The 18,293-nt window shown below is 42.3% G+C and overlaps 1 protein-coding gene across 1 annotated transcript in view; it reads right to left on the bottom strand.

Annotated features, from left to right (window-relative positions):
• The window catches only part of VSNL1 (visinin like 1), a 130,674-nt gene that overhangs the window by 54,255 nt on the left and 58,126 nt on the right, over positions 1 to 18,293 (bottom strand). Inside the window, exon 2 of the mRNA XM_032214439.1 lies at positions 3,681 to 3,847. Coding sequence (XP_032070330.1) covers positions 3,681 to 3,842 — 162 coding nt within the window. The 5' untranslated portion in view covers positions 3,843 to 3,847. The remainder of the gene's footprint in view (positions 1 to 3,680; positions 3,848 to 18,293) is intronic.

Genomic DNA, 18,293 nt, shown 5'->3' with positions numbered 1-18,293 from the left:
ATTATAGGTAGTCTTCTGGAGGGGCAGCTGAAACCTAAACAACAGTCTTGGGGCTGCATAAAGACAAACAGATTTGTTAAAAGCTTTCATGGTTTAGAGCCCAGCCAATAAGCTTGTGTTGCAATCAGTTTGCTGGTCTTTAGAGAGCCACAAAACCCTTCCATTTCTACTCAAAAGACAAGCCCACTGGAATTTCTAACTATACAGAATACCAAGTTTAGTTTAATGAAGAACGACTGCCTCTGATAAAATAGATTTTCCCCCCTAAAATAAGCTTCATCATAAATGTTTATCATCCATAAGTAGTTGAAAAATTGATTGAATCAGAATCAAATACAGAGCCACAAAAGCATAATAACAATATAGTTAGTGGAAATTATTAAGCATGACACCTGCAGGCAGGAAGAATACCGTACCTTTTCTCTTCCCTTTTCAATGAACTACAATGAGGCCCTAGCTTAAATAATATAAAACATTGTTATCTTTTATAATATTAGACCATAAAAATGACAAAGCAGCATGCAGTTAAATTGACCTCTCTCTACGTTTTAAGTGTTAAGAATGTGATTTTCAATATATGTAATAGCAGATAAGTTTTATGCTGATCCATGACTGTAATACAGAGTTGATCAGACCAGTTTCAGAAAATTACCAGTGATGAAAGCAAATCGCGTTCGACTAAAGGGCGCTCGACAAAACCGCGTAGCTGACGTCATCACAGCGCGACAACAGCGCAGAGAAAAAAGCACGCTGTAAATGCTAAACCTAAAATTAACCCCTAAACCTAAACCTAACCCCCCTAAACCTAATCCTAAACCTAACCCTAACCCTTAACCTAATGCTAAACCTAATCCTAACCCTTAACCTAACCCTAAACCTAACCCTAACCCTTAACCTAACCCTAAACCTAACCCTTACCTTAACTTGAATCGGCTTGCTTTCAAAGCGCTATTTAAAGCGCCCTTCTTTCTCCGCGCTCGCTGTTGTCGCCCTGTTGATGAAGTCAGCGACGCGGTTTAATCGGGCACGCTTTAGTCGAGCGCGGTTTTGTCGTGCCACGACAAAGTGAGTCCATGAGGAACAATATGGTTTTCCTATTAGTAATATCTTGCTATTAGTAATGATCCAGTATAGTTAGTCTGCCCTGTTCTTGCATGCAGTATATTTCTACAGGGAGATCTATGAGAAAGCCGTCTATCCTTGGTTAGCATCTAGTAAACCATACGTACTTGCAAGTACACTTACTTTCAACAAATGCTTTAGCCTTGAGGGGAAAAAAATAAGTTGAACCTGAAAGTCTTTACCCTGATCAGCTTTTCATATCCAACTTCCATTTTAAAAACCTCAGACAATCCAGGAACAATGTCAGCTCTCATGTTCCATGACATTGCAATAATCAGTCGAAATATTGCTCAGTCACGCAGCGTAAACCTAGGAATTGTATCTAGACATCTTGATCGATATCTAGTATACCAATCTAGATGTCACCTTCCCAAATTCAGTTTTAACCAGTCAAAATTAGAAATAAAATTGCATCAACTCAGTGAAAATGTAATATGGCCCTCATGAATGGATTTGAAACTGTGTTGTATACAGTATATTTGAAATAGTTTTTTACGGAAAATATTGGGTTCCTGGTCACTTTCAGACTCCAGTTATACCGAGTGGTGGGTATTACTGTGGTTACAGATCCTTACTGCCCATCTAAATTCAGCTGATATTAATCTGCCTAAGAAAATCCTCTATTTGGACCAAAATTTGTTTTTGGTTTAATTTGATTCTCAACTCTTCTATCAAGTTTTCAGGATCTTTGCCTGTTTGACTATATTATATATTGTTTCTGGAATCCATGTTGACTTTGAAAACACAGTTAATGAAGTTATTTTCATTTGCTGGAGTGGTAGTCCTCAGCCATTGGAAATCCCCAGTGAACCAACAGAAGTAAATAAAGAAGTGGTAGAATAGCGTGACCCGTCAAAACCGCGCTCAACTAAGCCGCGCCCGATTAAACTGCGTCGCTGACGTCATCAACAGGGTGACAACAGCCAGCGGAGAAAGAAGGGCGCTTTAAATAGCGCTTTGAAAGCAAGCCGATTCAACTTAAGGTAAGGGTTAGCTTTAGGGTTAGCTTTAGGGTTAGGTTTAGGGTTAGGTTAAGGGTTAGGTTAAGGGTTAGGTTAAGGGTTAGGATTAGGGTTAGGGTTAGGTTAAGGGTTAGGTTTAGGGTTAGGTTTAGGATTAGGTTAAGGGTTAGGTTTAGGTTTAGGGGGGTTAGGTTTAGGTTTAGGGGTTAATTTTAGGTTTAGGGTTTACAGCGTGCTTGTCTCCGCGCTGTTGTCGCCCTGTTGATGACGTCAGCGACGCGGTTTAGTCAAGCGCGGTTTTGTGGTGGAATCGTAGAATAGACAGCATCCAAATTGTCACATATATTGGGACAGAAATCTGGAAAAAAATGAATCTATTTTGAGTACATCTGTGGAAGAATACAGAGATCAGTTAAAACTTCTGTACTATGTATGATGTGCCGTTTCAATCAACAGTGTGTGTGTGTGTGTGTGTGTTTAACAGCACATCTGAGGAGATAAATAGGAAATGAGAGAGTGAGGAAAAACATAAGGATTATATATAATAAAACATTTAAAGTAAATGTGGACCAGCAAGAATAAAAGGAATAAATACTAAGTTCTTTTAGTTGTACAAATACATTATAAATAGATTCATTCAATTTTAGGTTGTGATCCTTCATGGTATCTTTCTCAAATATTCAGTTATCATCTTTATTGGGCTTGCTCATGCGCCCATTATCTCCCCTCCTTTAAAAAAGTTAATGCTAGTTAATGAAAAGTTTTCTATTCTATGTATTCACCACTATTGCAAAGTTTTCTATATAAACATAATTTACTCCAAAGACAAAAATTAATTTATTTAACCTGAATGAAACAATTCTGATATTATTTTGAAAACTGTTTACTCCCTGCCTAGTTATTTCTTTGTTGATTTTAATGTTTTAATGTATTTATTCTATATTTTAACCTCTTGTAATATTGTTTTACCAGAGTGTAAACTAATCAGAGTGACAAGAAGATGGACAGAGAATAAATTTAATAAATAAATAAATGTAATAAAATAAAAATAAAGAGAACAGTCTCTTCATCAACACATTTTAATAAGGACGAAGGATTTTGTTGATAATTGCAGCACATATGTTGCTTAGAATCAATTACCACTGAAGTAGCATATAAGCCCAGAAAATATGCACACTTCACACACACAGATGTTTACAAAGTGTTTTCCAGAAAACCAGGAGACAGGAGGAGGGAAAGAATATTAAAAATTGTGCTGTCGTTCCATTGCTTATTAACAATTCTTTGACATGCTTTTGTGTTAAGTAGAAGAAGGAAGTGGCCCAGCATGTGCTAGGTGGCCTTCTCATTTTCTAAAGGGTCTAAAGTAGTAATCTTGAATGGGTCATTCTCTATGTATTTATTGTAAAAGGAAGAAGAAAGAGAAGAAGATGATCACAAAATTACACAAGTAGCAGAGAGGACATATTTGTCATTGATTATGTTTTTGCTGCTTTAAAAAAACACTCTAAATAGCTTGGCTACAAATGATGCAATTAATTAGTCTTGAGCCATGTTATTGATAAGGGTATGACATGCCACAAACTGTGAGCTTACCTTAACATAAAGCTGCTGAAATTCCTCTAGGTTCAGCCTTCCACTAGGGCAATCTTTTAGAAATCCTTTGTACCACTGCTTGAGTTCATGTTCATTAAATTCCGTGCTCTTCACCAGATCTTCCATCACTTCAGGAGCCAGTTTGCTATTCTGCTTCCCCATTATGCCTAAGAAAAAAAGAAAGAGATATTATTATAAGTGATTTGCGCTAAGGGACGGTTAGCATTGAATCACTGGAATTATTCTGAAGCCAACCTCCTCTAAAGCTACCTTTGGATATCAATCCCGGGTACTGTAACTGGTTATGGCCAGTGGTGGGATTCAAATAATTTAACAACCAGTTCTCTGCCCTAATGACCAGCTGGGTAGGCGTGGCTCGGTGGTCTTGTGACTGGGTGGATGTAGCCAACTCAACATCACTCACGTCGATGGGCGCTTCGCCTTAGCTGTCACAATGTACTAAGAGTTAACCGGAGAGACAGTTTCTGCAAGCAGGGCAATAAAGATTAGGCTAGAAACAACACCAGAATGTTTCCTTCCTGCCTTCCTTACAGGATTAGCCCTGAAAAGTGGAAAAAACAAAATAAGATTTCGTCCAACAACCGATTCTCCAAACTGCTTAGAAAGTTAACAACTGGTTCTCCCGAATAGGTGCGAACTGGCTGAATCCCACCACTGGTTATGACAGACAAACAAATGCTTTCCAGGGATGGAAGACCATCCATCCCATGTTGATATTAATCAGTGTACCCCCACAAAAAATCTTGACATTATATTATTGTATAAATTTAGCTGAAAGTTGATGTATAAAATCATTACAGGTCCAGCTACTTAATCTTTCAACAGAGTACCTGAAGAGTACAATTTTTTTTCTTGAACATTGGTAGAATAAATGCACAGTTACAACTTAACATTAAAAAATCATGTCAAAGAAATATCTTGGTTCCCTTGCCTTTCTCAAAACATAGCAACTCCATATCAAACATTCTTAATAATGAGACAGCTGCTTCTTTTAGCTAGTTTCCTTGCAGATGGTCTGGCCAGATTATAACACCTTATTACCTCAGTTTTTAAGATATTGGGTAAACCAAGAATCTCTATCCTTCTATAGAATTCAACAGCTTTTAATATAGCTATTAAACAGCCTTCCTTAAAAACCTGAATATAAACGAATAGCTGTAATCCTATGCATTCATTCCCTTGTTATTTGTTGAATCAGTAAAACAAAACCATTTCTCCCTTCTTCAACTTGAATGGGGAAAATTGTGCCAGATGAGCAGGCCTCCTCCATACAATCCTCAATCATAATTATACGGCTTTATTCTTGCATCTTCTTCTCAAACACTACTTCTTTTATTAACAAAACTAGTTTGCTAATTACAGTCCCTACAACAGTTTGGAGCTTCTATCAAGCTGTGAATCCAGAGACTTCTCATTGCAGATTTAATTAATGAGAATAAGAAAACTGTAATTCATGGATTATCTAGTCTATCAGAAAATGGATCCCAATGCTTTCCAAGGGTTCATGTACTATTCTACACCGTTACAATGAATGGGTTTTTTTTTTCCGTGACACTATACAACGATAATCTATACATTAGAATGTTCAAATAAAATGGTACTTTGGCAGTAACTTTAATAAATTAGCACATAATAAATCAGTAAATGGAACATTGCTAAATGGCAAAAATATCAAAATTAAAATAATGACGACAGTGTCAAAATTTTAACACCTGTCAAAATTTTAACCCACCTAACATGTGGGTTTGAGATTGTCACCTGAATTTGTAATGTTTTTACCTTTATGATTAATCTTTTGGCCTCACCACTGAAAAGCTGCAAAATCCTGTACTGAAATTTGTACACTCCCTGCTATTGCAGTAACCTTAATAATTGACAGTGTCATGATTGTTATAAAATTTCTGGAACACAAATAAGGAATGCAGTACAGTATAGTATGATGTACTAATTAGAATATTTGATTGGGATCGTCCTCAGATTTGTAGGCCAATTCTGTTGTAAAGTTCATTGGGTGATCTTGATCTTATTTCTTAGCCTAATCAATATTACAAAATTATTGAGAGGATAACATAGGGCCGCGGTGTAACCTGGTGGTCCATGGGCTGGATGCGTCACACGCAGGCCACGCCCAACCCAGCTCCACAAAGGGGGAAAACGTTGCAAAACGTCACATTGATGACAACATGACACCACAATTTGACATCCGTGAGGTAAAGGAAGAGAGGAATACTATTTGTGCTTCTTGAAAGATATCATGGCAATTCCATGAGTTGAGGTGGCGCAGTGGTTAGGGTGCAGTACTGCAGGCCACTTCAGCTGACTGTTATCTGCAGTTCAGCGGTTTTAATTTCACCGGCTCAAGGTTGACTCAGCCTTCCATCCTTCCGAGGTAGGTGAAATGAGGACCCAGATTGTGGGGGCGATATGCTGACTCTGTAAACCGCTTAGAGAGGGCTGAAAGCCCTATGAAGCGGTATATAAGTCTAACTGCTATTACTATTGCTATCAAGATAGGAAAGTAGTATTTTGGAGAGGCCCCCCCTAGATTCACTTAGCCATCTGACCAAGGTCTCATGCTAAGATCATAATCAGTTGATTGTTATTCTCTTTAACATTAGAACCATTTGGGAGTTAAGCATGGGCCTGAGATTTCAATGAGGAGGAAATAACACACCATATTATATACGTGAAGTCTCGCCCTGACTACATATTAGAGAAAACTAGGGAAAACAATGTTTTTATATGTCTTCCCAATGTTGAAAACACCATACCAGTGGTGGGTTCCTACCGGTTTGGACTGGTTCGACCAAAATGGTAGTAGTTTGGGTCGCTGGAACTGGAATACCCAGGCCTACCATGCTTGTGAACCAGTTCCCCGGGCAGCGCCACAGGCGCCACCATCTTGTTTTTCAGTTCTGCACATGTGCAGAACAATTTTAACTACACTACGCATGCACGTGCAACACATACATGAGCAAACCGGCAGTAGTGCCAGCCGGAACCCACCCCTGCGCCATACATCTGGTATTATGCTGCCACCTTTACAATATTATTAATTTTGCTTTTGTAGATTGGTGGGGAAGGTCTCAGGTTGCTTATGGTGAATATGCAGAATTTGAAAATGGAATGTTTTGTGTCTCCATCCATCCATCCATCTTTCGATCTCTTTCAATCATTCTGAATTAAGGAAGAGCTTGGATTTCCAGTTACAGAAGGGGGAGATGGTGTTGGACGAAATGTCCTCCTGGGTTCAGTTCCAAGTGGGGAAAAAGACCCTGGATTCATGGAAGTTGCTTGGAAAGATGGTTTTAATGTTGGACAGGATCACATGCCTTGAAGATGTTGGGTGAAGGAAAAAAAAGGAGGAGAGATGCTGAGAGTGTCTGGGTTTTATACCTTCTCTGGGCTTTTGAATTTGAGCTTGTATTCTGATTGGTTGTCAGACTCACATGGGGCCATACCAGGGCAACTCTGTAAGCTGTCCTGAGTCCCAGGCTTGGTTGAGCCTTGCTGGGTGATGGTATCTTTCCAGGTGCCATGTGGTGAGATGGATAGAGGGCTAATCCTATCATGTCCGGAGGGCCATGTCTTAATCCCATCACCCTGGAGTTGAAGGGAGGGGGGGCAGAGAGCTGCAGGAAAAATTGATCAGATAAGAGAGACTTGATGGGTGCTCTTAATTTTTCTGATGCAAAGGGGAGACATTGATAACTTCCTACAGTGGCATTCAGGACTAGGTAATTTTCACCCTTTTAATTTTTCTATAAAGGAAAACCAACTGCAAAGCGAAGACCATACTAGACTGTGAGTTCTGCTAAGAATAAAACAGCTGAATATCTCTCTTTTGTATCCTTTTAGAGCAAGAAGCATACTATAAGCATCTTTATCATTTATACATACTAGAGCATCAATGTTTCTGGATGTGGAAACTGCAGAAGTTGAGAACACAGGAGAGGGTAAAATGAGCAGTTTTCAATTCTAAAATAGAGCCCTGTTGTGGCCCAGCAGGAGCCATTGGAGATGCCACTGGACTCCGATAGCGAGGGGCCCTCTGAGTCGGCTCTGGAGGATGTGGAGGACCCTGGACAGGGTTCCGACTCCGAGCAGGGCGCAGAGAGGCTGGTTGGCCACCAGGAGGCGCTTGGGCCTTGGACCAGTGGAGAGGAGACAAGGGAGTGTGAGCCTGAGGTCAGCAGTGAATTGTTCCTGGATGTCCGGTACCGAAGAGCTAATAGGCGTCAGGAACAGTTGCGCAGTTACAGGAGGTAATTGCACTCAGCTGGTGGTCATTAGGCTCCTCTCCAGACTATAAAATGACTGCTTGTATAAAGTATACACACCCCTCTTGCAGAAGTCAATGCAGGAACTAATGTAGGAGAACATTATTGTGAGCTGGGCAGGCTGGATTGCTGCCGAGCCTTATCTGTGCTGGATTGCTGCCTAACCTTGTCTGTGCCGGTTTGCTGCCAAGGACCTGTCTGTCTGTTAATTAAATGCCGTAACTTATCTTTGGCTCGGAGTGTCTGTTGGTGTGGGACGAGGGGGTTCAGAACAGAGCCCCATGCTTACTAGATGAATGGAAGTTCTCAAATGTTGATCCTAACTTATGCAAAGTGTACGGGGGGAAAATACTGAAAAAAAACATCCCAAGCAAATACTGAATTCCACACAATGTGATAAGAGGCCAATTTTCCTGTTATTTTCCATGAAGAAGCTTCCCCTGCTGTGCCCTGGTAATAACTTGACAGATCTCTGGGCACCGTTCCTCTGTTCTCAGGCTTCTTTTAAGACTGACTTTCTTTATACTCCTGTCAGCGTGAAAAGCAGATAGAAGCGATACAAAGCTGTCAGGTCCCTGTCATGTGTTGGACCCTTTCTTATATAATTTCTGGGAGGGGGGAAAAAGATGAGAAAAATATTAATGCAAAACAAGAACCTTGTGTCAGTACTTGCAGAGCAAAGTGACTGGGAAAAACATGGCTGAAGAGAAGACTTGCCAGCAACCTGCCTCCGTTCCTTCTAAAAATACTGCCTTCTGCTCTATTCAAGGCATGGAGAAGCCTTGGAAATGGAGGCTCTTCAAAGCGGAGATGCACAGCTCTAGAAAAAAAGTCTCCCCCCCCCCTAAATTAGAAAGTACTGTATTTTTCGGAGTATAAGACGCACCTTTTTCCCCTCAAAAAAGAGGCTGAAAATCTGGGTGCGTCTTATACACTGAATACAGCATTTTTTGCCTCCCAAAACCACGATTCCTTCACCAAAATGGCCGTGTGGAGCCTCTAGGAAGCTGTTAGAGAGCTCCTGGGGGCTGGAGAGGGCAGAAATGAGCAAAAAACAGCCCATTTTTTTCTCAATTTTAACCCCCCCAACTGCCAGGAACACTCTATAAGCTTCCTAAAAGCTATCCATGCCCTTTTTAAAACAAGAAATGAGCCTGTTTTTGTGGAAAACGGGCCATTTTTTGCTCGTTTTTGGCTCCCCCCCCCCCCAGAATCACTCTGCAAGCTCCCTAAAGGCTATTTATGCCTTTTTGGGAGGGAAAAAACGGGCCCGTTTTGGGGGGATTTGCAGAGTGCAAAAACTTTTCTTTTTAATTTTCCTCTTCAATACCTTGCTGCGTCTTATACTCCAGTGCGTCTTATACTCTGAAAAATACGGTAATCCATTCACGAGGGGAAAAAAAGATAAGATTTTCTTAATCATTTGGAAGGAACTGTGGAAGGAAGCAACTAATGTATCTTGATTTGTTCGTTTTCTAGTTTTGGTTCTCATCCTGATTTAGAAATAAGTGTTTCCCACCCTTTTAAAATATCTGAGGACTAGATATTAACTACTTAGAGAACTACCATATTATAGAGTATAAGAAATGCTGGCTTGTTACCTTTATTGAAAAGAAAAAGAAAAATGGATCTTCTTCACACCAACACAACAAGCAACTCACTACTATTTTGAAGGAGCCATTACAATTTTCGATAATGGGGCAACCGGAGTTCTGCAGACATGGATCCATTTTAGCTGGGAGTCAGCTTCCCAAACTCACTAGTATTCACTCCTGAGTAAACAATTTGGTATACCAATTTAGTCTGATTGGAGTAGGAACAGGTAGATCTATGTTCCCGTTTTGCATCAGGAACAACGTCAGCAAGATGACATTGGACCTGTCATTTTTCTCTCTGCTCCAGGAAGAAGGCGTGAACAACCGGCTTCTGAAAATGCTGCAAAGAAATCTTCACAGACTTCTCATAGGGAGTTAAGTTTGACTCAAGGGCAACAAAGAAATCAATACACATACAATTGTAGCATTGCCTCAATCCAGTGGTGGGATTCAAAAAAATTCTGTGGGTGTGGCTTGGTGGGTATGGCTTGGTGGGCGTGGCAGGGGAAGGATACTGTAAAATCTCCATTCCCTCCTGATCAGCTGGGACTTGGGAGGCAGAGAATAGATGGGGCCAGTCAGAGGTGGTATTTACTGGTTCTCCGAACTATTGAAAATTCCCGCTACCAGTTCTCCAGAACTGGTCAGAACATGCTGAATACTACTTCCACCTCAATCTATCTGCACCAGGCAAGTTAGAGCCGAGGTGGCACAGTGGTTAGAGTGCAGTACTTCAGCTGACTGTTAGCTGCAGTTCAGCGGTTCAAATCTCACCGGCTCAGGGTTGACTCAGCCTTCCATCCTTCCGAGGTGGGTAAAATGAGGACCCAGATTGTTGTTGGGGGCGATATGCTGACTCTGTAAACCGCTTAGAGAGGGTTGAAAGCCCTATGAAGCGGTATATAAGTCTAACTGCTATTGCTATTGCTACTCTCGGGCCAGAGTAAGGAAATATTCTTCTGCTCCTCCCATTAGATGTGAGTTTTAAAGGCTTCTGCTTAGCTATGGCTATCCCATAGCAATCCATTCTGACACCCTGATTTTATAGCTTTACGAGGGTGCTGGATGAAGACATTTGAAGGCTGAGACTGGATTTCATCAGTAAACTCAGGATTATCTAGCTCTATTTTCCCCTCTCTTCTGCCAGGTGAGCCAAAATAAATGCTGCAGTAGGTTACGGATGCTGTAATGGTTTGGACAATAGCCAAGAAACTTGGCAGGATGAATGTCCTGTGGTTTGTAATCCTGTATGCCCAGGAACTGGATGGACTTTTTATTCTCACTAAAGAAGCAGGTGATCAGTTTGGATTATTGCTTGTCACTTGAAGTCCAGATGGCATAAGCAGTCTGAACACACTGGCTTCAATGCTGCCTGGAAAAGGATGGCCTCTCCACAGTCCTTCATACCTAGGGAGTTTTTTATGCAGGCTTGAACCTGACACAATTCAGTCCTACTGCAATGCCTTCACTATTACACTCAATTTGATTCCAACTTTTTGAAACTAATGGATAAGAAGGATCAAGGGATTTGCAAAAGTCACTCCGTACGGGCGGCTCAGAATTATAACTAAGAGCCACCGAAGGGGGGGAAAAAGATGGAATAGTCTGCATGTTTCAGGAAACCCTACTAAAGGAGAAATATGTTTTAAAGACAAAGCAGCTCCCTGCAGTTTCCTGCCCCCCCCCCGCCCCCCCGGCCACCTTTGTCAATGGGCCATTAAGGCCTGAGCCAGTCCATTCTACATAACAAAGATCTACCTACTTCAGGCAGAGCCGTAATAAGAATCCCAAACCCCTTTCATTACATCATCACCCAGCAACAGCTCAACCAAGCTTAGGATTCAAAAGACAGACAGTCTACAAAGTTAGCTAAGACACCCGCCCCCTGGGAGTCTGACAGCCAATGGGATACATTTCCCGTACAGGAACAGGAAACTCTAAGGTGGGGCCCAAGAGAGGGCATAAAACCAGGGCACTCTCAGCATCTTTTCCCCTTTCCCCCAGCATCTCAAACCATGTGGCCCTGTCCACCATTAAACCATCTTTCCAAGCAGTCCTCCATGTTTCCAGTGTCTTTTTCCCCACTTGGAACTGAACCCAGATGGGCATTTCTTCCAACAAAACTTTTTAAAAAACCCAGTGCAATTGTGCATACGTGAAATCAAAAAAAAAAGAAAGCAGATTATGGAGGAGCAACAAATAGAAAACACAACCATGTTCTAGGAAGACAATTACTGCAGTTAAGGTGGAATCACTGTGACCGTCACTAAAGGCAGATTTCAAAGGCTTGTCTGCTTTGCACACTTCTGCTACAATCCAGCAGAACGAATAAAGTACAAGGTTTGTTTGTTTCTTTGTTAAATTTATTTGCTGCCCATCTCGCTGCGAGGCGACTGGACGGCTTGCAACAAGGTTGGTGATGCTGGTAGAGTGAGGGACAGAAGAACTTTCACATGGATCTCAGCTCACCTTTTCTTCACATATTCCCAGTCTGCCTTGAAAAGGAAGTAAGAAAACAGCTGGAAAACCAGAACAGAAAATGGGTGTGAGTTGGCTGAGCAGAGGAATTAGTTTAAAGCAGGGATGTCAAACTCAAGTACCGGGGACTGAATCCAGCCTGTGCGGTGCTTAAATCTGGCCTACAGGGCTGCCGAGGTGGCACAGTGGTTAGGGTGCAGTATTGCAGGCCACTTCAGCTGACTGTTATCTGCAGTTCAGCGGTTCAAATCTCACCAGGCTCAAGGTTGACTCAGCCTTCCATCCTTCCGAGGTAGGTGAAATGAGGACCCAGACTGTGGGGGCAATATGCTGACTCTGTAAACTGCTTAGAGAGGGCTGAAAGCCCTATGAAGCGGTACATAAGTCTAACTGCTTTTGCTATTGCTCTGGAAACGCAAAGGACTAGCCCACAGTGCCTCTGACAGGGAAACGGGAGCTCAGGAGGGCCGCGTGCTGGAGACAATGGATCACCCCATCCCGCCCAGGCCACCACAGGTGCCCCCAACATGAGTGATGTCAAGCTGGCCACCCCCCCTTACCACCACCCCCTGGCCATGCCCAGAGGTCAAACACAATCCTGATCATTTATCATTTTTTAAAATCATTTTTTAGACTTATATACCGCTTCATAGGGCTTTCAGCCCTCTCTAAGCGGTTTACAGAGTCAGCATATTGCCCCCAACAATCCGGGTCCTCATTTTACCCACCTCGGAAGGATGGAAGGCTGAGTCAACCCTGAGCCGGTGAGATTTGAACAGCCGAACTGCAGAACTGCAGTCAGCTGAAGTAGCCTGCAGTGCTGCATTTAACCACTGCACCACCTCGGCTCTCAATGAAATCGAGTTTGACAGCCATAGTTTAAAGTATCTCGGAGGGAAGGAAAGGCTTAATCACTGACATCTTGAACAGGATAAGATGTCAGCCTCTGCTTTGCTGCTTGCTTTCGGCTGCCATTGCCGCGCCGTTTTAAAGGCACAGCAAGCCTCCGAGATCGGCCTGAGGAGATCGAAGAGGGAGGCCCTTCCCCCCAGCCAAACGCTTACCTCCTGCCTCCTGGAGGCCTGTAGAAACTTGTAAATGTTAATCGAGTTGAAGAAAAGGCAAGGATTGCCTAAGGGGAAAGATTCTCAGTAGGAAAAGTCAGGAAGAAGAGAAGAGAGTCCAAGCAAAAAGGTATTTCAGCTGGAGCTCCCAAAACAGCTTCCACATGGGCCAAACTGAGGAAAATTTCTGGGGATTAGGCATGCCTGGAGGCATGGCCAAGGAAAAGTCTTTCCTCAGTTCCAGGGCAACCAGATTGAAATAACCCATTGCTTGGACTCTCCAAGCGGTGTGCAGGAGAACGGGGGGGGCATGGTATTTGGGTGGGGAAGTATTCAGTACAGGAGTGATTGTAAAAAGAGTTGTTCTCACCACCTACTGCGCATGCTGCAGATAGAGGATTTGCCGCCAAGGCCAACTGTCCGGCTTACTAATCTGATGATGCTTTCTGAAGATGTCTCCCACATGACACCTGTGGGGTGCGCGGATTGGACTATGGGATGGGGTTACCAGGGGGAGGGGGTTGGGTCATATATTGATATCTATGATTACGCACGCTTTTGCCTCAGATCTTGCTTTGCTTAGCTGCTACCTACTCCTGACCAGTAAAAGTACTCTTAATTCTGCAAAATGGAGTTGAGTGGATTCTTTCTTGGTTACTGAGGGAGGCCGCCTTGACATAAGTTCTGTTAGGGGATGGAGATTTTTGACAACACTGAGGCGGGGCTCTCTTTTGCAGACATCCGAACAGAAGTAGCAATATGCTAAGCAGCACACTGACACAGAAAGGCATCCAATACAACATGCTAATGAGATTTAATAGCCATGTACCAGCTTGCTGGATTTGGGCACTGTATTCTCTGCATTGGTAATTATCTTGGTAATACGCTTGTTTTCTGCGGTGACACTTTCCTGGCTCTAGTTTATCCCCCTTTTTAAAAAAAAAACCCAGAAACCGCATTTAGGCTGCCTCAAAGCTGCTGAAATAACACTAGAGGAGTGAGGTCTCTTCAGCAGGAAAGAATGTACGTATATATTGCACCAGTGGTGGGTTTCAAAAATTGTTCGAACCTACTCTGTGGGTGTGGCCTCCTTTGTGGGAGTGGCTTGCTGCCCATGTGACCGGATGGGAGTGGCTTGCTGCCCATGTGACCCGATATGAAGATGCCGACGACACTTGTCAGAACCACCTTAAATTACCTCACACACAGCACTGGCATGCATAAGAATATGATGTAAACTTGTTTTTTAAAAGGCATCTTTGGTTTGCATTAAAACAACTTCAACACACGCAATGTTCTGATTGCACCACAAACGCAGTAGTCATCCTTACCTTTCACAGAGGCACTGAGTTTTATAAATATGAGCACGATAGTGTAGAATAATCATATCCAAGGACCAGTGGTGGGTTTCAAAAAAATTTGGAACCTCTTCTCTAGGTGTGGCCTGCTTTCCGGGTCCACTGGTGGAACCTCTTCTAACCGGTTCGGTAGATTTGATGAACTGGTTCTACCGAATAGGTGCGAACTGGTAGGAACCCACCTGTATATTGCATGGTGTACTACAGATAGCCCTCAACCTACGACCACAATGGAGCTCAACATTTCTGTTGTTAAGTGAGACATTAGTCGAGTGAGTTTTGCCCCAATTTATCACTTTTATTGCCACATTTGTTAAGTGAATCACTGCAGCTTGATAAGTTAGTAAACTGGTGGTTAAGTGAATCTGGTTTCCCCACTGACTTTGTTTGTCAGAAGGTCGCAAAAGGGCATCACGGTCATAAGTATGAGCCGATTGCCAAGTGCCTGAATTTTGATCACATGATCATGGGGATGCTGCAATGGTCATAACTGTGAAAAATGGTCATAAGTCACTTTTTTTCAGCGCCGTTGTAACTTTGAATGTTCACTAAATGAGTTGTTGTAAGTTGACGCCTACCTGTACAGGTGAAAATACCTTTTTATACACTGTATGAGAAGAAAGAATGTAACAAATAAGAAGCTAGAGACGTGGAACAAGAAAGTGTTGTTGGAAGGCAAGTTTGTGTTTTAAAAGCATGTTTGGCTTTGTGGAAGGATTGGCTTTTATTCAGCTGTTCAGACTCTTAGTATACATTTTAGTTTAATTGATTATTTTTTAAACTGGGCTGACACTTTTTTGTCAGCTGTCATCAGATTTTTATATGCCTTTACAGTGTTATTTCTTTTCTTATGTGGATGTTGTCATTCCTAACTGCTTAGATTATTTTTTTTATGGAAAAGCAGCGCATTACTAATAACATATTTTTTAAAAAGAAAAATCAAGTCAACACTTGAATTCTAAAGCCTTTCCTAAAATATGAAATGTTTAAAGCATATTTAAGGGTGAACTCACATCAGTTTTTAGCACTTCTGTTTCGATTAAAATAAAGTAGCGTTATTTATTCCTTCGCTGCCTTTCGTGTAGCAAAAAGCAAAACAGGAGGCTGGTGGAAGCAGTTGCTGTTCACAGAAGTTTGTGTCTTTTAATAAAATGTGTTATTCTGAAAACAGGCTACAAGCTTCCTTATGAATGTTGGCTGCCATAGACTAATGGCTCTGCTTTTACAGGGTCTTTTGTTTATCAATTTGTCGCATGTTATTTTTGAAGTAAATAGACTACAATCTACTGCAATAAATAATAATACTTCATTTAACCTAATTTGCAAAAAGAACAACTTTGAGGAATTTGTAGCCCTGTGATTACTTGCTGAATTACAGCTCTCCGTAGTCACAGCCAGATTGGTCACTCCTAAAGAGTACTGGAAGATTATTCTGACGGTAAAGGTTCCCCTCGCGCATATTTCCCGACTCTAGAGGGCAGTGCTCATCTCTGTTTCAAAGCCGAAGAGCCAACGCTGTCCGAAGACATCTCCGAGGTCATGTGGCTGGCATGACTAAATACCGAAGGCGCATGGAATGCTGTTACCTTCCCACCAAAGGTGGTCCCTATTTTTCTACTTGCATTTTTTTTACATGCTTTTGAACTGCTAGGTTGGCAGAAGCCGGGACAAGTCATGGGAGCTCACTCCATTATGCGGCGCTAGGGATTCGAACCACTGAACTGCTGACCTTCTGATCTATAAGCTCAGCGCCTTAGCCACTGAGCCACCACATCCCTGTATTCCTGATTAGACAGGTCAAATTTGTCATTTTTTGTAAGTTCCATCATCATCATCATCATTATTATTATTAATTAGTTTTGTATGCCACCCACTCTCAGAAGACTCAGGGTGGGTTACAATAAAAAGAGAAGGGGAATATAACAAATAATACAACAATTTAAAATTACAGCAACATTCATAACTTAAAGTGGGGCTGGATAATTCAACAGCCCCAGGCCTGCCGGAACAGCCAGGTCTTAATTGCTTTACGGAAGGCCGGAAGGGTAGTAAGGGTCCGGATCTCAACAGGGAGATCGTTCCAGAGGGCCGGAGCTGCAACAGAGAAGGCCCTCCCCCGGGGAGTCGCCAGCCGACATCATCTTTACAATCTATTCTTCCATTATAGGTATTTCAGTATTTCAGTATCTTTCCGCATACAATAATTTCACAGCAGTTACAATTTGAAAAAACAGTCTTTCGTAAGTCTAGTTGGTTATCTAAAAGTCTCAGTAAAAACAGTTCAGGTTTTAGTTCGTAAAATAATTTGTATATAAAATTAAAGGCGAATACTGTATTTTCCTTTCCCTCTATCCTGAATTGTTTGGTTCTATTTGGCATTCCAGAGCTCTACAGTCAGATGATCCGAGGAGCCGAGGTGGCGCAGTGGTTAAATGCAGCACTGCAGGCTACTTCAGCTGACAGCAGTTCAGCAGTTCGGCTGTTCAAATCCCACTAGGCTCAAGGTTGACTCAGCTTTCCATCCTTCCGAGGTGGGTAAAATGAGGACCCGGATTGTTGGGGGCAATATGCTGACTCTGTAAACCGCTTAGAGAGGGCTGAAAGCCCTATGAAGCGGTATATAAGTCTAACTATTGCTATTGCTAACTATTGCTATCTTTCACAACTTTTCCTTGCCTTTTTGTTTAATGAAGCTGACCAATTGCTTCTTTTAGTGAGCCTAAACAGTTCTTGTCGCCATGGAGATACGTATCATTTATTTAATTAATTCAAAAGCACTTCAAAATAAATACTGTTGCAAATTCAACTGCCCTCTTAGTTTATTTTAAACTTCCTTAGTTCAAACTCTTGGTAAGCTTTTTTGCTTTTAATTATTTTTAAAATTCTTATCGCCGTTTCCTTACTTTTAACTTTAATCCAGGTTGGAGGATCACTCACCAGGTAGTTTAAATGCTCTGCTGCTTGGAAGATCTATACAGCTTTATTATCGTATTCAAAAATGTGCAATAAAGTGGAGATATGGGTGAACTTAGTGTCCTTAAGCAGCTCGAGGCTGTGAGCTTGGTATTTCTTCAGTGGCTCTCACTACACTACTCATGAGTTATCCACAGGGTCCTTTCAGGTCTGCAGGTCTCCTCATGAGGAATTGTCTTCTGAAGCACAGGTGGTCTCTTCTTGTCTGCAGAAGTTCTGCTGGCCTGGACTTGCCTCCTGTGCAGGGTCTTTGCCTCAGGATTAACTCAGCTGTTTCCAGATGGGTCAGTCTGCCATTTTCTCCACCCAGAAATCTCTGTTGCAAATGCCAAACCAGTAGGAACCCACCACTGGTATTCAGGGAAGCAGCAATGGGAAAAATGTTGCGAAACATGGTTCCACCACAAAACCGCGTGTGACTAAAGCGCGTGTGACTAAAGCGCGGTGACAAAACCGCACCGTCAAAACCACGCGACAACAGCGCGCCGACAACAGCGCGCTGACAGAAGCGCGCTGTAACATAACCCTAAAAATAACCCTAAACCTAACCCTAAACCTAACGCTAAACCTACCCTAAACCTACCCTAAACCTAACCCAAAACCTAACCCTAAACCTTACCTTAAGTTAAATCGCGCTTCTGTTGGTGCGCTCTTGTCGGCGCACTGTTGTGGGCGCGCTTTTGACATCGCGGTTTTAGCGCCGCGGTGTTGTCGGCGCGCTTTAGTCTACCGCGGTTATGTCATGCCACGGCGAAACATCACGTGGCTTGGCGAGTTTGTCCCCTGTGCACTAGACCAATAGTTTTTTTCTTCCTCAAGACAGGAAAACTGCTAAGATTCATAC

The sequence above is a fragment of the Thamnophis elegans genome, chromosome 3 (genome assembly GCF_009769535.1).
Source record: "Thamnophis elegans isolate rThaEle1 chromosome 3, rThaEle1.pri, whole genome shotgun sequence".
NCBI lineage: Eukaryota > Metazoa > Chordata > Lepidosauria > Squamata > Colubridae > Thamnophis > Thamnophis elegans.
This window is presented reverse-complemented; position numbering and strand designations above follow the sequence as displayed.